This window comes from Alligator sinensis, unplaced genomic scaffold (genome assembly GCF_000455745.1).
Source record: "Alligator sinensis unplaced genomic scaffold, ASM45574v1 scaffold76_1, whole genome shotgun sequence".
NCBI lineage: Eukaryota > Metazoa > Chordata > Crocodylia > Alligatoridae > Alligator > Alligator sinensis.
The window spans coordinates 4,961,008-4,984,054 of NW_005841865.1; the positions used below are offsets into that span (position 1 = coordinate 4,961,008).

The 23,047-nt window shown below is 46.4% G+C and overlaps 1 protein-coding gene across 1 annotated transcript; it reads left to right on the plus strand.

Moving 5' to 3' along the window:
* Nucleotide 1: 1 nt before the first annotated feature.
* Nucleotides 2-22,675, plus strand: LOC102388491 (somatomedin-B and thrombospondin type-1 domain-containing protein-like; the record flags this gene model as incomplete). The annotated part of the gene is made up of 5 exons (XM_006016734.3): nucleotides 2-50; nucleotides 6,136-6,330; nucleotides 7,250-7,328; nucleotides 10,193-10,369; nucleotides 17,568-22,675. Coding segments are annotated over 5 exons (618 nt in total), but the record flags the coding sequence as incomplete, so codon positions are not given.
* Between the last annotated feature and the right edge of the window lie 372 nt (nucleotides 22,676-23,047).

Sequence of the window (23,047 nt, forward strand, 5' to 3'; positions counted from 1 at the left end):
GTGCGGGCGCAGCCTCGACTGCTGCCACGACTACCCGCGGGCCTGCCCAGGTGAGCCGGGCTTCCCGGGGCCACCCTGGTCCTGGCACCTGCCCCCCTGCCCCGTCCGCTGCGCCCGCAGCCAGGACCGCTTGGCTAGTCCGTGACACGAGAGCACGTCGTGGGCTCCTGGCCGTGAGCCGCCCTGCCACGCGTCGGTGTTGTCTGTGTCACGCGCGTGGATGTGCTGGTCTAAGGGCGCCCTTTCTGTGTGAGGCCCGCGCTGGGCGGGGAAGGACCATAGCCAAAGCGGGTGTCTCAGTGCGCTGACTTGTTCTCCCCAGTCTCCTCTGCCGTGTCACACAAGTAGGGGTAGCACCCAGGCAGCGGTGTGATGCTTTGGGGGTTTTTTTGTTAAAAACCTGTGAGTTTCCACTGCCAGCTCAGGTTCAAGTGTGTGCAGGGCACACGGTGCTGCTCCCCAGAGGTGTGTCCTTTAATCACCAACATATACGGGCACATCGCAAGTATTAGAATCCTGTGAAGTACAATCTCCAGGTTCCAGGGAGAGAAAATGAGGCACCGAGTTAAGTGAGTCACGTAAGTTTACACAGAGATGCAGAAAAGCACCTGGTGACCAGCCCTGAACTTAAACCGCAGGCTTAGCTCTCCTCTGATTCATGAATTCCTCCTCTGTGATCTCTGCAGGGCTAAACCCAGGTAGCTCCACTAAGCTGCAGTCCCCAGATGTTGTTAGTCGTGTGGTCCAGCGTGGGGTTTGAGTTCTTGGGCGGCTCTGCGTTTCATGTGCATGTATTGTAGGGCAGTGGTTCTCAACCTTTTTTGTACCAGGACCCATTTGTAAACATCGATGGCCAGTCCCGACCCAGTGCCCCTCACTCCCAGCCCACTGCCCTCCGCCCCCAGCGTGTGGGGCACGGGGGTCCCCAGGCAGCCTTTTGGAGGCTGGAACTCAGCCCTCCTGCAAGGGAAAAGCTGGTTTCCCATGCTTTTCTCCTTTAAAGGAGAATCCATTTTTAAACTTTGATCCATTTTTTAAAAATTTGATCACAACCCTTTCATCTATTCTTGCAACCCACTTTTGGGTCACAACCCACGGGTTGAGAAACACCGGTGTAGGGCATCCATGGAGTGGGAGCAGTCGGAGTTCATTGCATTAGGACAAAGTGCAGATGTTCAATCAGGGAGGGAACTTTTTCCTATAGGTGCAGTCACCTGCCTGTTTCTGATCAGAGATACCCTCGAAAGGTCAGGTGCACGCAGATCGTATGTTAAGCAATCTGCTCTCCAACTCTGTACTTTCTTCAGCTTGGCTCTGCTCTAGCACAGTTTTGCGTTACTCCGACAGGTCTGTAATGATTGTTGTGGGGGAATACAATTTTGTGAAGGAGACATCCCTGTGGGGAATGACTTTAATAATTTTAAACATCATTTAGTGCTAGCGAAAGAGGTCAGGTTGGCAGTTCTGGAGAATGGTAGGGAGTGTTTGAAATGCAGATGCACCGTGACTCCCAGAGATCATGCCCTAGGGCAGCACTGGCACTGTTAGCTGCTGTAGTTGTTTCATGGGCATGTAACTAAGCTTCATTTCGGTATCTGTAGGGGATGTGCCTTGTCATGGGTGTATATTTACTGTAGGTGGCATCCCAGATGCCTGGGGCATGAGTGTATGAGCAACCGCCTTGAAAGGAAACCACTTTCCTCAGTGAATGCTGACAGCACTTGACTCACTGGCAAGAACAGCTATTTTAGGGATTTATAAAGCATGTTTGGAAAATAGCTCCTGTTTTCATTGTCATACATTTGAGGAGGAGCTGCCAGCCATGAGTAATGCTGATGTGCAGGGTTATAGGAGTCACAGGGTTATAGGCGTAACAGGAGTTACTTTTCATTACACCAGCTGCAGAAACTTCCTCAGCCTGATGAAGGGTTTTAAACTCGAAAGCTTGCTTAATTTTTTTTCCCAACTATTTACGCTGGTCTCATAAAAGATATCAGATTCACCCAAAGAACTCTGTCTGCCACAGCTCCAAGAGGTCACTTTGCAGCACTTGCACAGGGTGCAGGGGTCAAACAGCTTCTAATAGCCCAACTGTCCTAGCCACTCAACAAATGAAATGGTCTTAGGCTTATGGCTCCTCAGGGAAGGAGCAGTCTTTGTGAATCAGGAGAAGGTACCCAAATCACTTGGTTTATCTCAGTACTGATCCAGGATGGGAAGCACCCAACAGGATGTCTGATCAGGACACTGGATAAGCCTCTAATAGGATACCTGAGCGTTAGAGCCTTATAAGGTCTGAGCTCCAGAATGCTAGAGTGTAGGCGACCACAGTGTAGGCAAACATCTAGTCATTACCTGCCCTGAAACATTCAATATCTAAATTTGAACAAAGACACACAACAAGAATAGCACCATAAATTAAATGGGGGAGGGGACACTATCCTAAGACCTGTTTCCTGCTGATAACAGATCCAGGTGTCTAATTCCCCCATCATGTGTGACACTTTCTTCTAAGAAAGATTTCTTTCCTGTACTTTGCGATAGCGTTGGCAAAACAAAACAAAAAAAATAAGCAGGTTCCTCCTTTCCTGTTTTCATTGGATAGAAAAAAAATCCTGAAACTTTAGAATTTTTCTTCCTTTAGGAATATCAAATCATATTTTTCCATGTAACCCTGTTTGGAAAAGTAAGGACCTGAAATGGAAGATTTCCCAGTCCTTAATGGAGAGGGCTGTGGGGAAAGGAGTCTCTGAGTCTTGGAAATAGAGAACTTTCCTTCAAACTCTTTGTTGAGCATTTAAAGTAGATATTAGCAAAACCATAATTTGCCTACTGTCTTCTTTCTTAGTCAGTGATGCTTCAGTTGACTGATTTCATATAAGAAGCAAGGATTATTGTGAGTGATCTCTCTTATTGGACCAACTGCATTTCATGTATATATTAAAAACAATCCCAAAACATATGGTATTATTTTGTTGTCCAGGAATTGACTATATAACTGAATTATTACCATAACTGTCCCTCCCTGCCACCTTTTGTTTGTCAGACTCATTTGTTGCCTCATTTCAGATTAAACTGTGAACTTTTAGGGACTGAGCATGGAGTCTTCCAAAATATTTATGCAGCATTTTTTTTTCAGTGGACTCATACCAGATCAAGGCCTTTGGAGGCTAATGCAGTGGTGTTAGGCTACATTGCTACTCTTCAGTTGTTCCAGGAAAGGCAGAGTAGATAAGAGCTAATTTTTATGCATACAACTAGTAGGAACAGCAATGTTATGAGCCTTCATGATGCATCATAAAGAAACAAAATTGTGTTTGCCTTTTTTTGTCTCAAGTTTAGGTCACATATACCAAAATCTGCAGCAAACCCCTTCTAGGCACGCGTTCTGGTGCAGGTTTATGCATCCCAATAATATTCTGAAACAGTGCCATCGTGTGGCATTGTAAAAACATTGCAATGTGCTACCCACCGAGGTGTGTCCAGAAATACCTTGGTGTTTTCTGCGTACTAAAATATTTGCTCAGAATTATTTATTGTAGCTAGTCTGTGTTGGATGTCAGGAATCCACACACACTATGTTGAATATTTGTAGACTGTTCCCTTCCTCCTCCCCCACAATTTTTTTCTACTACAAAGCTACTTTGTCACAGCAGTTGTAAAACAAATATTAAACTGTGATATTAATTTGTGAAGCCAAATTTAAGTAGTAAGAGAAGAAGATTCCAGAGATGAGGTTCTTTAGAAAATTACTGCTGGGCGGTATATACTGTACTCCAGTACTTGGGCTTTATTCATACACATTTCTGCAGATAAATGTAGCTCAATTATTTATGTCACCTACTCTAATCATTAATCTCTTAATTAGGTTTACAAAAGTGAATGTTTCAGATTGTTTAAATACAGCGTTTCAAGGTAAAAGTGAAAAAAATGCTTCAGGGTATTTGAGAAACTCCTTAAACATTCTGAAGACAGTAAAACCAGAAGTTTCAAATGAAGGTAATTCAATAATTAAGGATTATCTGTGCTTCACTGGAGAGGAAACTGAGGCATGATGATGACACTGAAACTGTTTCAGGGCTGCTCAACAAGTACTCAGTGTTATTAGGCACGAAGCACCCTGAACGATGCATTCATTTGAATAAGAACAGAGACATTTGCTATTTCTCAGGATCAAGCTCACATTAAAGGCACAGCTGTGCCTAGGACTCAAGAATTCTTAGTATGTGAGCCTAGGATTTGATGGTGAATTCTGCCGTCCTTGCTCATGGGAAGTACAGTAGTACTTTTTGCCATAAGGAAACTCAATTACTGCATAGTTAGGTGAAACAGATAAGCAGACAGTAGGAGTGAAGCTTCTTGGGACTGTCTGGAAAGCATTTCTAGATTTTCACCAATAGAGAGAAGCAGCTGGTGTGAAAAGACCCATAACTGAGGATCTGTCAATAGAGCACATGCAGTTGAGGGCCCTGTACAACTTTTTGCTATACATAGACAAATGTACAAAGTTGGCCAGGTAAAATAAAAGGCAAGGATCCACTCACAGCCAAATACAACGGGATGAAGGGATGTATCAGGGACTGGGTGGAAATCATGGGCAACTGGGGGCGGGCACCAGCAGGTCATGACTGGGGGGTCCCAGCAGCCAGCCAGCAACAAGGGGTCTAGTCTTCCAGCAGCCAACCAGTGACCCCAGCACAGCGGTGGTGGAAGTGCTGGCACTTCCGCTGCCAGCAGAGCCAATTTCAGGGGGGGCACCAGCGCTCTTGGGGGTGGGGTGGGGAGGGGGCATGTGCCCCTCCTATGTGTCACCTATGGTGGAAATTATACTTGTAACTGCATTGATTTGTGCCTTCAGGATCTAAGTTCACATCAGAAGTAGCTTTGGAGCATTAGACTGGGCATATTTGGTTGCATGATCCCAGTTAGTTGCTGATGTTGCTGTTTTCCTATGTAATGGCTCAGTCCTGGAAGTGCTCAGAGCCCAAGTGACTCTGAGGTTCTTTGTGCCTTGCTGAACCATCTTGAATAGACACTGGTGTATCTTATTTATTTTTCTGTGGCTGCAGCAGAAAAAATGATGTTCTGAAGTTTGGGAGTTGTTCTTCAGGCCAAAGCCCCATGCAGTGGGATGGTTGCTAGGTCATGATATGGTGTGTTTCTACTCTAGCTCCCTCTTCCATGGCAGAGCCTTCTCTGAGGAATAAAATAAATGATATGCATGTATTTCACAGGAGCCACCAAGATAAGTGGCAGTAACTTGCCTTCCTGCTGCTGCGCTCAGCAGAGAGGACAAGACTGAATGGAAGGGGTGACTGAAGGTGATTTCAGATGACAAGGGCTGAAAAGATTAACAGTGGGCAAGCAGAGCAAAAGGGAGAGTGCACTAACCCAGCAGTTTCCAACCCATTTGATGGGCACGGTTTTATGAGTCCTGTCCATTGTGCCTACCTCTCTTCCCACTACTTGGGATGACAACTGCTTTATTTTGTGGTTCCCCAGGATAATTGCTGTCCTTCAGTACCATAGATCCAGTGCCGCAGGCATGCATTCCAGTTCAAACTCGACATAGTGCCTGACTGAAAGTGCCCCAAAATGGGGAGGAGGCACCCAGAAGATGAAACTCATGGTGATACTGCCTAAATATTAGTAGTAAGAATAACAGAGGTAGGAAGGATGTAAATGCGCATGTAATAAACCCAATCATCACACTCTTTTTCAATGTTATTGTGACACTGGAGTTGTCAGAACAGGGCTCACTGAGTCCATGATATCATTCCAGAGACAGATTTTATATTTTTTTCTACATTGTTGCTTTGGTGACTGAGAAGATGAGGAGTTTTCTTTACTCACAGTAGTGTGTTTGGATTTTGAACATGTGCCCCAACTCGCTGGCTTTTTTTTTTTAAATGCTTTGTACAGGTGGATTGGCTATAAAGTAGTAGATATAACCACTAACGTATCAAGGGAGAGCTCAGGGAATAACTGGAGTAGGGAACTCTCTGAGCAGAGTGTAATCTCCTGAAAATTACTTAAATAAGTATTTATAATTAGAATTAGATGTGCTGTCTGGAGGAAGTAGTGCTGCATTTTATCACTGTAACCCATGCTGTGGTTTCTTGCTCTCCCGGCCAGTGACCCCCTGCACCGTATCTGAATGGAGCGACTGGAGTGGCTGTGCAGAGCCCTGCAAGGCAACATATCGAGTCCGGAGAAGGCATGTCGTTCGGGAGCAGAGGAATGGAGGCGAGGCATGTCCTCCTCTGGAGGAGAAGGCTGGCTGTGTGGAGTACTGGACCCAGCAAGGAGTGGAGTGCAATCATGCCCTTCGTAAGCACACTGAAAGTGCTGGGTTTGGGCCTGAGCCCAAATGGCTTAGACCCTGGGGTTTGGCCTCCTATCTTTCTCCCCAGAGCTAGCTGGAGTGGAATAATTTGCTCTGGATTTACACTGGTTTTACTGAGAACTGAACTGACCCCTTTATACTGAACTCACTGGATTCTCATTGGGATATATTTTTAAATACTGCCTGTCCCTTGCAGTATTTGATAGGTTTCAAAAGTGAAGTTTGGGGTCCTGGCTCTGGTTTCACTTCTGTGAGCATAAATCTCCAGTAATTCTGGTGCAGTCAGTAAAGTCAGTGTGAAACCCATGGACGTGGGAGGAAAGTGTGGCCTGAGGTGTCACATAGCATCGCTCATGAGTCCTCTGTAAACATCATGAAGGAAGGGCACCCACCAAAGACAAGGTCTCACTTTTCCCCTGCTCAGAGTTTCCTTCTGTTTCCAGCCAGCATGCCAGATTCTGCTATAAAGCTGGAATTAAGGCATGACCTGAACTTGCCTGTATCAACTTTTCCAATGAGTTTAAGAGCTCTTTGGGGTCAGAATCTGGCTTTGGCTTCTATACTAATCTATTTATTTTAAATTGGCTTTTTCAAGCCTGTTGGGAGATGGTATTAGATGAATGAGGGTTTTTTTTTTCTTCTCCTTTGGTTGCTGCTCTGATAAACAGTTTTACTCCAATAGGGAAAAAAAAGAAGAAGAATGAATGTCTCTTTCTAATGCTAGATTGCCACTGAAGATCCAAAAATGCAAGGCCGGAATTATCTTTGATTTCCTGCCAAAGTGGAAATTGTGTGACATTAAAGGCCATAAAATCCCCAGTCTTTATTGTTATGCAAGCATAAGTGGCCTTAGTGCACTATTATCACTTGCTCATGTATATTGCTTTTCTTTGATGTTCACAGTCCCAGCATTAATAACCACAGGAGGTTACGGGAAAGCACGAAGGAAGAGAGCTGCATCCAGTGAAAATGAAAGAGCAGGGTAAGTAGAAGGCTGGGCTTTGCAGCATAATGGCACCTTATTCATGGCTTCAATGGGTATAACATGTAGGCCAGGCTCTGTCCTGGACAGAACATCTATTTTGTTTGACAGCCTGAAGACTTTTAAAGCTGGATTCCAACAAAACAGCATCTCCATGTGATAGAGGCTTGATCTTCCACTCAGCGACAGCACGATACGTTCAAAGCAATGTCACTGAAGTTACTGGGAGAGAGAGCTGATGCTGTCTAGGACGCTATACACAGAGAGCAGTTGTTTCAGGTTCTTTTCTGTATCTGGTTCTCTCTGGGAAGTCTATACCACATCACCGTACTACAGACTTTTGGGGGTAAGAGGCTCCCACAAACATGATGCCCACTCGCACATCTGTGTTAAAGGTGCAGGCAATGGTTGGCTTTGTTTTATGCAATCTGGGTTGGGGTCTAGCAAGTTGCTGTTTTGGGTGCCAGCTGGGCAGGACCTAGGCTTCCCTGCAGCGTGGGAAGCAAGTTATTGCACCAACAGGCTTGACTGCTTCAAGCACTTGTGAGAGATTCATCCAATACATTTGGCCATCTTGGGCTCCACCTGCATGTTTCCCTCATTGGCATCATTACACATTGCAGGTACTGGGAAGCATCAGAGCTCTGCAGAAAGCTCTCCTTTGCATGTAAAATTCCATGAGAGAGAGACACATGCTGATCAATCATCAGACTGGGGTGCCCATCAGGGCCATAGGTGTGGCAAAAGTACCTCCGTTATGCTCAGTTTAAAGGGATAAAGTCAGCAGGGGAGCTAACATCAGCTTTGCCATTCTGCTTCTTGCTCCAACAGAGGCTGCTGTTGGCAGTAATGTAGCAGGTTGCTGAGGGGAATGACACAATGCTTTCCTAGACCCTGTCCTACTCAGTTTTGCAGGCTGGTGATTCTCTGTAGATCCTAATTCAAACTCATATACATAGAGTTTTTTGGCACCTGTCATTTTTGTAAATGCCCCAGAGAGGTTATAAATGCTCCCCTTTCATTGTGAAGTGGCTTGCTGGTTTTCTGCTCGGACTCCTGCGCACACATTTCCACAATGTGTGTGTATTCATCAGCTTTGTTTAAGCTTCTGCTCATGCTGGACCCCTACTGACCCCTCAGTTGTGAAGAGGACCTCTCTAGTCTTCTTCAACATTTGCATGCCACCCCTTGGGTGAACTGATGGCACTCCACCGCCAACAAGATGCAGACAGCTCTACCAGAAAAATCATACTCCCAAGGTAGCCCAATGCTTGGACATTAGATGTGAATGAAGAACAGCTGTCTGTAGCCACACTGGAGTAGGACAGGGGTGATGCTAGAGGACAAAGGAAAGCATTGTGAAGGGTGTGAAGTTGTGGTGCAGCCTCCTTTAGCTGATGGCACGCTCCCTGAATTGGTGTCTTTCGCATGTATGGTAGTTCTCTTCCATTCCTTTCTGACACTGAGCGGCGCATAGCAGCATTCATGGAAGTACTTTCTATCCATCCCATCTTGATGGCTGGTGGACCTGACTTCCGTTATCCGTGCCCTTGTCACATCTTGGCTGACTACAGCTATGTGATATAACTGCTTGGGAAGGCTCTAGCACAGAGGAAGCTAAAGAATACAGAATGGTACAGTGCATCTTCTCAGAAATACAGGCCACCATAAGCATGTCAGACCTGTCCTTTACCCTCTGCAGTGGCTTCTGATAGAATTTCATCCCATTCTCATTTTCAGGGCACTCGGTGGTCTGAGCCCAGGCCACCTAAAGTACTGAGGTGAAGAACTGCAGCAGAGTGCAACTCCCATAACCAGAAGTTTATAACGGATCTCAAGAGGCCTTTAATTTAACCATATTCCTAAGCTTTCCCAGACAAATGCCTACCGACCTCTTCTTGAAACCTCTAATGGAGGAGACTGCGATTCTGTAAAAATGGATATAGCTTGTCTTTGTGGAAGACTTTTTTGGGGGGCAGTATGAGATTGCAGAATGAGCTTCCGCAAGAGTTAAGGGATAAACCTACCTGTCTTCTGTATCCAGGGTGCATTTCTTTGATTTTTAACTTCACTTCATAAATATCTAGGAACATATGCATATAGCAACCTTCTCCCCTCCCAAGAAGCTATATTGTGCATGTTTTTATCCCTCTGAGAAAAGCATGTGGAAACAAACAACACTTGATACATGTCAGTCATGTTGCTTAATGTATTAGTGGAAGGTACTCAAGACACTGTAGTGATGAACAAGTTACATGAATCCAGCTCTTTATTGCCTCTACGGTTTTCCAGACTCCAAAATAGCGAGACTGGTTTTCTTAACTGAGATTTGGTTAAAAACAGGAACATAGCCCGATCTGAGCATGGCACAAGTATAGTGCTAATTTTCTCAGTGGTAATCTCATAATTTTTCCCAAGAACCAGGCAGCTTAATCCCAGTTCCTAGCAGGAACAATACTGTCGGAAAGCGTCCAATAACTAAGTCTTAGTTACTGTTGCAAATTACTGTAAGACTTAGTGTCTGATGAAGTATTGAAACTAAATACTGGGGCAGACTCGTCCAGTAACTAGGGCCCCACACTGGGTTCTGTTCCTGGAACCGCCACTTACTTGATCTCGGGCATTGGCCAAGGACTTAATCTCTCCCTGCCTCAGTTGCAGTGATAGCTTTTGCTTTGATGTGCAAACACCTAAATTAGATCTGAGCGTTACTGCTCATTTCAGTTTGTCAGAATGGACTCATACAGGAGCTGTGTGTCTGTGTTAATTTACCTGCATTCACCACATCTGCTCTAGCTCTCTCAGTGGCTCTCAGATCTGTAACACAGTTGTTGGTCTAACCGGGGCTCTCGTTTTTGCTGTAGGTATTGCGTTGAATTCCAGCTTGCAGCCATCACCGAAGGTTGTTTGCATGGGAACAGTTCCTACACTCGGTGGATGCGGTATCTCAGTGAAGGACACATAGCGTGTGTGGAGTGCCAGCACCCGGCCTTACATTCCAGGAGTCTGCACTGCTATGGTGACGGCAGTGGAAGCAAAAAGTAAGAGTTTTGAATTCTGCCTTGTTCTTTGCAGGTACCACACATGGATCTTTGCATTTCCCCACCTTGATCTGGTTGGAGAGACTTGTTTCAGTTTTGTCATCCACTGCACTTGTCAGCACTTTACATCTTCTGAGCCCTGTTTGAACGTTAACTCAACCTCTCTGCTCACTGTGGTTTAGATCAGTAATGATCGCTCTTAGAATGAGATCTGAAATTAATTGTCCTGGCCGTGCTCACCTGATAAATCAGTGGCAGAGCCAGGTCTAGTATTTTTGCAAGGGATCTGTTTACTCCGTGTCCTTCATACTGCCAGGGCTTCTGCTGTGGAGTATGCTTTGTCCACTGGATCCTGCTTGCATGAGCCAGACCTGTAAATGTGAGAGTGAAACTACTCTGGGGCATCCTTCCATGGGTGCTTACAGCTAGGCTGGAGAGCAGGGTCTCAAGAGTAGTTATGGAGAGAGCCTTGGAGCCGCTTCCCACGATACTCCTGTGTTTGGTGGGTGGGCAGGGCATGATCGAAAGCAGTGCTGGGGGTGTGGTGCAGACGTACCCTACTTCTCACTGCCTCGAATTTGAGTCTTACAGGCTGCTATTTGACTAAGGTTAAGCATCCTCCTAGAGGGCAAGTAAAGCTGAATCCATTTGCAGGTTGTTGCCAATCTGAAGAACAAGTGTATGTTATTGAGTGTTTCTCATTCAGAGACCTGCACTATGTTTCCTAAAGTGACTCTGAAAGTATGCTCCTCCCTAACCCTAACTGCTAGTCGGGTAAATCTTGGCATTGGGAATGGGTAGCCAACGCAAGTGGAAAAGTGCCCTTTTAAACTTAGAGCACCTTTCACCCAGGACTCTCAAGTTGTTCTTGGTAGGTTGTGGTGCCTGTAGAGGAACCTGGAGGCTGCTCCGATGTGCGGTAATTACAGCATGTTGGAGCAGACTCAATTAACTAAGTCTGCTGGAGCATGGTAATGACTGTGCTCCAGCCAGCCTCCGTGTCTTGTGTTTCAGCATCCCTGCACTTCAAAATGGCAGCAGGGACACTTTTATCTAAATCTCGTTGAAGCTTTAGATAAAGTGCCCATGCCACCATTTTGAAGCACGAGGACGTTGATCCGTGAGATGCTCCGGAAGCTTTAATTAGAGCGGCTCTTGGAGCTGCTCTAATTAAAGTGTCCCCTTGCTCCCGGAGCATGTGTAAAAATGTCCAAGGTGAGCATTACCTGTGAGCTACAGGTGGACAAACTCAGGCAAAGAGAGGGGAAATGACTTGTTACTCAGCAACAGAACCCAGGAATTCTGACTCCGAGTCTCCTGCTGTAGCCACTAGGTAACACTGCCTTTTTATCGCAATTCCCCTTCAGAATCACGTTTCTGTATCACATGTAATTCTAGTTTGTTTTTAATTTAATAAAAGCACTCTAGAATTTCAGGGCTGGACTGCTCTGGAAATGTCTGTGTGGCAATACACTGGGGTATGTTAGAGTTTGAGATAAATAGGTCTGTTTTGAAATACTTGCCATAAACTAGGATTATTAGGCCTTAAGCATGCTATATATTAAACAAGAATTTCTGCCGGTAATAGCCTTTTTTAGGAAGGACCTGTCCAAAGCTTTTAACATGGAAAAAGTTATATTAGATGCTTTTCTTTCTGCCTCACCCCTGCTTTTTAAGTGTAAATATCACATAGATCTTTAGATAAAGAGCAATAAACCCAACTGGTGCTGTCAGGAGAGGCTTTAAACTGCAGTAAAAATGTAAATGAATGTCAAGGCTGGAAATAATATTATTTTGTCAGAAATCCTGGAGCCAGATAAGAACATCTGACTAGGTAAAAGCAAAAGAGAAAAAAGACCGAAGCCAGCAAACACTTTAGAGTACTGAGTAGGAAAAGTGAGGTTATACAGCAGGGGCGGGCAAAATATGGCCCGCAGACTGGATCTGGCCCACCAGGCAATTTCTTTGGGCCCATGGGCGCCCATCAACTAAATGTATCCTGCCCAGCCCATGCACCTCACTCCCACCCTTCTGGGTGGAAGGGCCTGGCACAGCCAGCGCGCAGCTTCTGGGAGAGGCTGCTGCTGCCACTGGGGAACCTGCTCCGCTTCCCTGGCGTCCCACTTGCTACAGGCACAAGGTAAGGAAGTGATGGGAGCAGGGGTGGAGCTGCAGCTGAGCGGGAGCGTGGGGCTGGCAGCAGCATGGAGCCCATGCCCAGGGGAGTGGTGGGAGTGCAGAGCTTGGGTGGGCAGGGTGGGGATGTGAGGGAGGGTGGGAGGTGTGGATTTTGTGGTGTGGGATTAAAGCAGGTAAACTGAAACCCTTGAGTGACTAGAGCAGAGGTGGGCAATTATTTTGGCCGGTGGGCCGCTTAATGAGTTTTGGTGAGCTGTCGAGGGCCACAAGGGTAGCCCTTGACAGCCCTACCCCCTGGGCACCACCTTGGAACTGGAAGTCCTACCCCTAACCCCTGATCTTTGCTACCAGAAGTTCCTCCCCTTGCGCTCCCCCCTCCTGAAAGTACCCCGGTGGGGTTCCCCTCCACTTCTGGCGGAGTCCTGGGACCTGCACAGCACGGGGCAGCGAAGGCACCCAGCTCCATCGTGCAGGGCTTCCCCCATTGTCACAAGTGCCAGGAGCTGCACGTGCACCACGGGGAGCCCCACACAATAGAGGCAGGCCAGTCTGACTGCGCTTCTTGCCACCATGTGCAGTGCTGGCCGGAGCTATGCACCACAGGGCAGCAGCGCCTGCGCAGGCCATGGGCACCTCAAGCGCCCACTGCATGCTGCTGCTGCTGGTGGGGGCTGTGCGACTTGGGGGTGAGTATGTGGAGGGGTCCCCACACCCCCCCACCCTCCCTCACACCCACACGCTGCCCACCTGAGCTTCATGCTCCTGTCTCACCCCGGGTACAGGCTCCATGCTGCTGCCAGCCCCAGCCCCATGCTCTGTGCTCCCGCCCAGCTGCAGCTGCCCCTCGCCTTCACTCTTCTCCCCCTCCCTCTGCTTCCCTATCTGGTGCCTGGAGCAAGCGGGATGCTGGGGGAGCCAACCAGGTCCCCCAGCGGCTGCAGCAATGGCAGCAGCAGCCCTGCCTGGAAGCTGCATGCTGGCTGGGCTGGGCCCTTCTGCCCACAAGGGTGGGAGTGAGGTGCGCGGGCTGGGCAGGGTACAATTAGCTGGTGGGAACCTGCAGGCGGGATGAAATTGCCTGGCGGGCTGGATGCAGTCCGCGGGCCTTATTCAGTCTGCCCCTGGATTAGAGCAACCACTTTATTCCTACTCATTGCCTTTCTTTGCTGCCCACTGCCTCAGTGTTTTCATTTTCAGTTACAATCCTCCCTGCTGCTCTTATTCTGGCTTTTGAAAGCTAAGAGTTTTCAACAGGTTTTTGAAGGAGATCAGACTTAAGAGGAAGAGATTTGGGGCGGTTGATTTTTTTTCTTTTTGCTTTGTTCACTTCAGTTTGAACTGTGCCCATCTCTTTTTGAGAAACAGCGGGGCATGAATCTCTGCAATATAGTGAGAGGTATTTTGTGATTTACACCGGATTACAGCTAGCTCTCTATTAAGCCACCAAGAAGTGTTCTGCAAGTTGTGGGGCTGGTTTTTATTGATTGCTCTAATTTCTGTCCTCCGTGCAGTCCGAGCATGTTGTTGAGGGAGCTGAGCAACGTTTGGAGCGTCTGTCATGACCATGTCTTGTGTACTGCTTTGCTGCATGACGCACTCTTTTCATTTCCAAACATAGGCTTTTCAGGACTGGCCAAATGGGTTGGAGGAAAGAAAAGCATGGAGAGCTGCTGTCTGTGCCCTAGAGAAGGTTGGGAGACAGATGCAGGTTAGGGAGCATTCACCCTCTGAAAGACTTATGTTGGGGTATGAACAATCAATCAAATTTAAAATGTGTTAACAGGGCTCAGTTTCTTCCTGTGAACAGCTGTTCCATGTCATGATTCATCTGCCTGCAATTACCCTGTGGTAAATGAAAGCTAAACCAGGGCAACTTTTGCCTTTTTTGGTCAGGGCTAAGCTGCTCCAGTTTAGCTTTCACTTACCACAGGGTAATTGCAGCCAGATGGGCAGATCTGAGTGTCAGCTGCTCTGTGGTGATTCCTTGCTGCTTGCTCCCTTCCATCTTCCTATAATTTGATCATTTTTCCATACCCGTATAACAGCAGTTGCAAACTAGGGGGTATGACCCCCAGTGGGCCCGTGGCAGTTCTGAGTGGATTTGTGAGCTCCCGAGCCCTTACTTCCCCAGTGTACTTGGAAATGCAGCATCCCAACCTGGCTGTTCTGTGTTAATTGTCTGTGTCCACTCTCGTCTGATGGTGGAAATTGGGGCAGGTCACTCCTGAATGAAAAGGGGCCCAATTGCCCCAATTGTTTTGGCTGGGAGCACACACATGAACAGTTACCAAAAAGTAGCTGAGGTGCAGAAGATCCTGCCCCTGCTGACTGCAAGCACACAAACTGCCTGTGTGCCTGTGCTTATCCCAGGGTAGGCAAAAACTAAACTGAAGTAATTTAGCCCTGTTTTATTCGGTGGCAAACTGCCCTGATTTAGCTTTCACTATGGATAAAGCCAGGCTATCAGTTATTGGGGATCAGCTAAGGCACATGAAAGTCCTGCCCATGCTAACTGCTAGCATATGAGCAGCAGTAGCTGTGTTTGGAGAGGCACTGAATTATCTGCCTAGGCTGGGGTTGTTACCAGAGGAATTGTGTTAATCTAGGGCCAAGCAATTTGGGAAACATTGAGGGCAGGATCTGCCAACCAGACATGGAAGTGTTCTTCTGAAAACAAATGCAATACCTGTGAAGGGCACTTGGAAAAGAGCTGGTGGTAACTGTTGCCTTGGTAAAGGGAACAACAGGAAGAACATGTTGGTAGAGGGGGAGATATAGTTTTGCAGTACACGAGTGCTTGGCCAGATTTGCTTGTCCTAATGATACACCAATCCCCACCCTTTTGCCCAGTGCTTGAAGTGCTCGCCTATGTGCTCACCTACGTACCTCTCCCAGGTAGGCTGCTGCTTTGATAGCTTTGCTGTCAGCCTCACACAAATGATTATACAGACTGAAACATCCCAACACCCCCGAAGGGAGGTCACTCCAGCTCCTGGCTGCAGTGCTGTGATGGAGCAGCATGGGGGAAGCATGCACAGCTGTTGCCTCTGTCACACCCACTCCATCTCGGCATGTCGGTGTGCCCAGGCTGTTGGGTTGGTAGCTTGCATCAGCGTGCAACTCCCAGAGTTATTGTTCCAAAAATGCCAATCAGGAGGAGAAAAATCAGAGCAGGTTTAAAATATACAAAGATCAGAGAGAGTTTAAAATACACTCAGCAGCACTGAGTATATTTTGAGGAGGATTTTTCCTAATGATCTTTTTGTGTGTCAGCCTTGTATGGTATAATTCAAGGCTCTGTCAAGCAGGCCTTCAAATAGCTAGTGTAAACTAAAAGAGGATTCTTGAAAGCCTCATAGGCATAGCCATTGGACAGTGAGGGCCCCCTTAGTGCTTGATCTGCAGAGGATGCTCTTCTATTACAGCCCTGCTTATAAAGAAAGCTCAAGCTATCGCAGCTTGTGATTTTTACTTTGGATGTCTGCAGACCAACTCTTGCGGTGTTGGTCAACATAATGACCATCACAGAAGTGGGGACAGCTCCACAGGACTTCATGGCCTCCATGTTTTCAGAAGGGGAAGAGGTATGAGACCCAAAGTGGTGAGGCTGGAAGAAAGGTTTTGTTTTTTTTTTTTTGATGTACCAGAACACACAGCACCAGTAACACGCAGCGATGCCAGCGATCAGCCAGCACTAAGAGCTTCTACAGGGAACTGTGCCTGGGAGGATTAGCTGTTCTTTATTGTCTTGAGCAAGATGCAGCAGTTACAGTGCAGAAACAACTTCATTCTGGACATTTATGTCCCTGCATGTGGGGGGAAGGGTGTTTCTTTAAATATAGCAATGGCAGTGTTTGCAATTCCCATCAGCAGGACCAAAAATGGCAAATATGCTTTGTGTTTTAGGACTCAAGCCTTTTAAAGGTAAAGTTATGACTCTGGGGTTGGAAAATCACCATGCAGCATGTGGCAGCCTGCTTTATCCAGGATCTTGCTTGTTCCTTTCCAAAACCTGGTGACTTAAAATGACCCTGAGCCAGAAGAGAGAACATTTAGCTTTTCCCCAACCATGTGTGATTTTAAAACTCTGCCCTGGAATGTGACATCTCATTAAATCAACAGCAACGTTATCTTTGAACAATTGGCATTGATAATTTTGGCTTATAGAGCACTATAAATCAAGCAGGAGCAATGGACTTACCATCAGGCGACTTTGCTGGGAGCTCTCAACACAGAGAGCAAGGCCTGAATGAACCCTGGAGCTTGCCCTTCTGCAGTAGGGAAGAGCTGAGATGCATTGAGGGCAGTGAGTATAATGGGAGAGGAAGCTTGTGCTCCTGCTGTCTGTATTATATCTTTCCTGTGGCTAAATTTTGGGTCCAGCGGCTGCTAGGCCAGCATCTTTTTGGTTCACATTAACTGTACATACTGTATATTACTTCTGTTAATAGACTACCTCTCTCGTCAGTGCAGGACAAATGTGTTCATGAACTTTTTGGGAATTTGTTGAACCTGGGAGCAACCAGGTTAGAAAAATATGGTGAATTTCCCTGCTCTTGTGTGTCCTTGCTTTATAGATACATCTCAACTGCATGCCTTTGTATTGCCTAGCACATGCTTGTTCAGTGTCTGGAATACCCGGTGATGACAATGGGAGCTCTGCGCATGGAGAAAGTGCATAGTTCAGTAGAGACTGACCAAGTGGGTTGAAAAGAGAAATGTTGTCTACATTTTCAATACACCAAATGTTTCTGCAGTAATTTTGATTACTTTTGATCAAATGTTGATCTCTCTCTGTACCATCCTCCTGGGGTCAGTGGAGTCACTCAGCATGAGATCAAAATTGGTGTATTGAAACTGATGTCAGATGGAAAAAATTCAGGATTTTCCAAATGTTTTGGACCCTGTTGGTGATGTGATTGACTGAAGCAGCCAGCTCCTTGCATGGTGCCCTTGCTTGAATCCCCGACAGTGATGGTGCAGTACATGTTCAGGTGTTGTCTTGGAAGGAGTCAGTACATTAACCTCTCTCCTTCCTTTTCTGCTCTTTTTGTTTCAGGAACCAGCTGCTGCACTGGCAGGCTGTAGGAAATCCTCGGTGCAGAGGAACTTGGAAGAGAATTCGCCAGCTGGACACTTGCTCCTGTCCTTCTGTTCATAGCTTCTTGTTCATTTAACTCTTCCAAATTAGCCCAGTGCCCGAGCCGTGTGCTGGCTTCTCTGGCACAAACTTTTAAGTAATGACGGTAATCGATCTGGTGATTAATCAGTGTTGAAGACTGGGCTGAACTGCTTCAAGAAGGTTGCCACCTACAGAGGGTTAAGCTAAGGCCTCCTTCATACACTTCTGTGCTTTTGTATCCCTGAAGAAGGCAGAGAGAAACTGCAGTCTGTCTCCACACCTCCCTCCCTGCTGCCTCAGCAGTCTTTCTGTCCAGTCAGACATCTTCTCTTCTTTCAAAGCTTTCCTCCCCCAGACCTGCCAGTGATAATCCACCAAGGAATAGAATTTACAAATGACTAAAATGAGCACAGATTAAGTACCCAACAAAAGACAAAAGGAGTCTGTGCAAACTGGTTCCTCCTTTTGGTGGTAGTGCCCTTCCCTCGAGGACATTTCTCCTTTCCCTTTATTTATAGATCTTTCCCCCTTTTATTCTCATGCTGGTCCTTTTATTCTCATGCTGGTCTCTATATTGGGTTCTTAGTCTAATGTAAGGTCTCACTGAAACCTGTGACAAAGCTCCCATTGCCTTCAACAATTGGCCCAAAAGGCTTGATCCTGAATGGTGGCGGTGGTTGCTGGACCCTGATCCCATCAAGGTAATGGTAACAATCAGGATCAGGGCTGTTGAATCAGTGAGAATTGATGATCCTGCAAAGAACAGAGTCCTTAGACCTCAGGTTGCAAGGACCATGGACTGTGTTATCTTATTGGAAGTGCCTTATTCCTTGTGGTTCAGTCATCTCCTGTGCAGTAGTGAGGTACTAAAACTCTCACTGCTTTTCTCTTGCATCAGACAACTATTTGAAATAGTTTTCATTACAATCTCTTGGGTTTCTGTTTTGAAAATGGTCTATAAATTATAATAAAAGAGACTTTAGAGACATTCTAATAGCATTTTATTAATTTTCTCTCTTCAGCAGCTGGTCCTAAAGAATTCATCCTAACTGATCTTGCTGTGAGGTTGAGTGAGGGTAGATCACTCACCTAGTCTGTTTCCAAACCATTCAGTTTGAAAAAGCATCCTAAGCACCTTTCATGAATGGTGCCCAAAAGCAGATGTGCGCTTTGGCCTACACAGGCATTTTAAATCCAAAGGGCACCTGAACATTGCAACACCGAGCACCACAACATCCAGTGTTTAGGGAGCTGCCTCCTTGGAGGCCCAGCGGAGCACTAGGAAGTGGTAGGATTTATGATGCACCTTTCTGGTCATCCTTTCCCACTGGTTCTGCTCATTGTACCGCCTGTTGTGATTCCTCTTCTTAGTAGCTGACTGTCTCAGGCATGGTGTAGGGATCTTAGGGTGCCTGTGCATCAGTGCGGAGGCTGGTCTGATCCACTGATGCTGTGGTACTTTAATTAGAGCAGCCCTTGGAGCTGTTCTGATTAAATTGCTGTCTTCCCCTCTGCCCCCCAACCCCCAGAGCATGTGTAAAAGTGCTCTTAGAGCCTAGGTAAGGGGCCAATTTCTTAAACATCTTCTTGGATCTAGTCCTTTACTACCCTGTGCAATGCATAGGGAGAATTCAGTGATTAAGAACAATATTCACAACACCCAGCACACTAAGTAGAGAACTGCCTAAAGTAGCCAACAAGCAGCATTGGGGAGAGGTGTGTGGCTCATTTAATATAAAATATTTAAATAGTCATTGGAGCAAGGACTGGAAGCCAAGTCAGGCCATCCCCACCCAGGTGAGTGCCCTAACTAGTACGCAAGAGAGGGATGCTCTCTTTGGCCCAAGACATATTCAGTTATTGAAGTGGAGTGCTGTCAGCAGGAGGAACTGAGCACAACCTGCTTGGAAATGCTTGAGAGATTAGGACTTAGTGCATGGTCCTGAATGGTAACAGCTAGGGTTCAAATCCCTTCGGGCCCTGGGAGTGCTCTCCCCACAGCACTATGGGACAGGAGAGGTTGTCCGTCTTGGGTGGTCATTGCATCTATAAGAACAGCCCTCACAGGTCCTCCTAGTTTGGCCATCATCATGGGACTTGGGGAAACTGCTTGGAGCCTATCAGGACTTTTGTGGCCATGTGTAGCAGTAGAAAGGTAGGTACCTAGGAGTACGTCTATACTACTCCCTCAGTGTTTGTGGGGATGGGTGCTCTTGCCCTCTGCTCCTGTTCAAGCAGGCCAAGGCTGGAAATGCAGCAGTGAAGCTTTTCCAAGGTCATTTCTCATGGCCACTGTCAAGCATGCCCAAGACAGAGGTCTCAAGGGCAGCTGCAGCAAGGAGGTTTTTCTGAGGGCTTCACTGCTGCATTTTGAGGCCTGGTCCATATGGTTGGGTGAAATGTGCTTGAGAGCATCCCTGTCTGAGGATGCTGCAGAAGCAGCGTAGAAATTGCCAAAGGGAAGTGCAAACAATAGAATAAGCGTTGCGGGGGGAGACAGGGGAGGGACTGTGACAATTCTACTGGCACCTAAAATAATGGACTGAAATACCCAGTACCTAATTCCCATTTGGGAGTCTAGTCTTAAATGTAACTTTAAAGAAAGAGGTGTGGTAAGCTTTCTAGCTTGGCCTTGATAGCATGGCTCATTAGGACAGCTAGTGTCACCTGTATGTGCTAAGGTCCATTTTACACACCCTGGTGCCACACTATACAGCAGAGCTGTTCAGGGTGAAGGAGTGCCTATAGCCACAAAAGCCTGAGGTGCATTTGTAGCTCCCTTCCATTCTCACAGTAAATGGTAACAGATAAAGTGATCCTTGGGGCAGTTAAGTTATCCGCTATTCTTGTGTTGTGAAAGTCAGTGCTGCTCCACTCATTTCTGTGATCTCTGGCTGTCTTCACTGCTGAGCAAGGTGTGGATTTACATCATGTGAGCCAAATGAGATTTGTGTTCTCGGTGGACAACCCTAGTGGAGACAAGGCACAGGGGTTTTTCCCCCTGATGTCAACCTTATACTTTCCTCCTGTGGTTTACTTCAAGGACCTACAAGGAGGTAAAAACTGTCACTGCTCAAGTGAGCAATCTACATGCACACTTAAGTTTACAGGGAAATTGTTCACATTCATCATGCTTCTGAAACTAGTGCCGTCCCTTGTGTTCACGGCCAGCCGGCTCCCAGGACTCCTGCTTAGATTCATACAGACTGGACGAGCAAGCAAGTTTTCCCAAGCCTTCCTTAGGTACTTCCTCTGCTTAACTTCTTTGCTCAGCCGACATCATGGTAAGGCACAGAGAAGACTTGGGCTTTGAGAGGGATTTGAGAGCAGGGCTCTGCTTTTTATTGTGTATTATCTCAGGGTAGCAAGGCGGGGAAATAGCTTGTGCTTTGCTGTCTGATGCAATCTGGAACTAACTTGCCTTTGTGGTCTGCTCAGGAATGCGATCCTGAATGACTTATGAATAGATAAACCGAATGCAGTGCGTGTGCTTTTTACAGTGAGGCATTTCTATCAAGCCAGAAGCGAGTTTCTCTGTAGGGATATGAGATCATGGAAACATTTAGTCATGGGAAGACGTTATTTACACCTAGAGAGGCCCCATCCTGGACGAAGTGTGAGTCCAAAGGGAGTTCTGCCATTAACATCAGGAACAGGAAGCTAAAGCCAATAATCAGAAGCACTTTTCACTTACAAATGATCAGAGCCAATCCTATAAGAAACTACGTCTCTATTTTTACCAGGTGGTGGGAGCCCTCAGGTCTACTTGACTCTAGTGTGTGCAGAACTAGTCTTAAAGCTCATACAAATTTGGGGCTTTTAATTAACTTCCTTTTTAAAAAAAAAAAGTCTTTCAATGCTGCCCTCTGTATAATCTCCATGCCAACCAGGGGTATCAGTATATCTGTTGCAAACATTAGATCATGGTGCCATTTAGAAAACCTTAATTATAATTAATGACATGATGTGGCAGCTTAATAGCAACTTGATTCCATTTGCCAATTGCCTATACATTAACTGTACTAGGCTGGTGCATTAGTATACACATTAAACAGGTTGTCCCAGTACCCCCTGACGAGTATTTATTACTCTGATAAATGGGCTTTGTTGGCTTTGCTACATTGTTTTCAGGATCTGTGATTGCTATGTGCCACAGGTAGGAAGTAATTATATTTGGGAGATGGCAAATATTAAAAATGAGAGAGAGAGATGTGGGTGCGGCGAGTAGGAAAGGCTAATAGAAGTGTCAGGCCAACTTCCCCATCAATGAAACCTATCTTAAGATATAAATGAATACCTGCTCCTGGCTTCTGTCCCCAGGGGCTTGGTCATCCTTCACCCTTATCAGTCTCCATAATGGCTTAGGGCTTGGATTGAAGAGAAGACAAAGCTATTGGAAAGCCCGTGCTAACTACCGTTGAAAAATGGCTTCCCCCTGCAAACCAGCCAGCCAGCCTCGCATCCAGAACAGGCTGTTTATTAGAGATGACAGTCGTTTCCATGACAACCCGGCGAGCCTTTCCCCACTAGATATCAACAGGAGAACGGCTCCCACCACGAGTGGATAAAGCCACGAGTCTTAGGCCAATAACTCACAAATCAGCCCGTGGGCAGCAGCAGTCAGCACCTGTCCCTGGTTTCTCCTTTGCAGCCATGGGCTGGGCTTTCCGTACAAAGAAAAGCCAGTAAATAAAAACCACAAGTATTCAGATTCTTTATTTGTAGGTTGAATAAGTAATCCCTACCACCTAGGGAGGTTTGATAGCCCTGCCCTTCCCTCATATTTCCCCTTTTCCTCTGCTTTTCCTTGTTCCCGTCTCCACGTTTCGGAGGGCTGTGGGGTGTGGGCGAGGGGCACATGCTCAGTTTGAAACATGCGTTTGAACCTCCCTGCAGAAAACTTCAACTTTTCATCCAAAAATGGAAAGCTGAAAGTGTTCCCATTTTGAACAACTGAAACCTGACAATTTAAGGCCAGCGCTAGTCTTTAAAAATTCTTCTTGTTGTTGTTGTTATTTTTAAAACTAAAAATAAAGGCTCCCGACTTTTTTCCTTTGAGTATCAATTTTTGGATCTTTAATTGTTGGATTTAGTTTTCCCTCCTGCATCCAGTCCCGTCAGTTTGGTGACGAACCCTGTGACGGTTGCTCTTGTGAATCTTCTGAGCTCTCCGAGTGAGCCAGCGTTGGAAATGTTAAAGCACCGCACACAGTTCTGAGTAGTGTTGTTAAGCTCTTCGATCCCTGCTGTGTAATGACTTGCTGTGGAATTGCAAACAAAGGATTATAACTTAAGGTAAAAAATGAGCATCCAGAACAGAGGAGATTCCTAGCCAGCAAAGATGATCTTGCCTGTAAATATACAGCTCTTACAATTTAAAGGGGAAAAAAAAATCACAAGGGAAAATTAACTCCTTC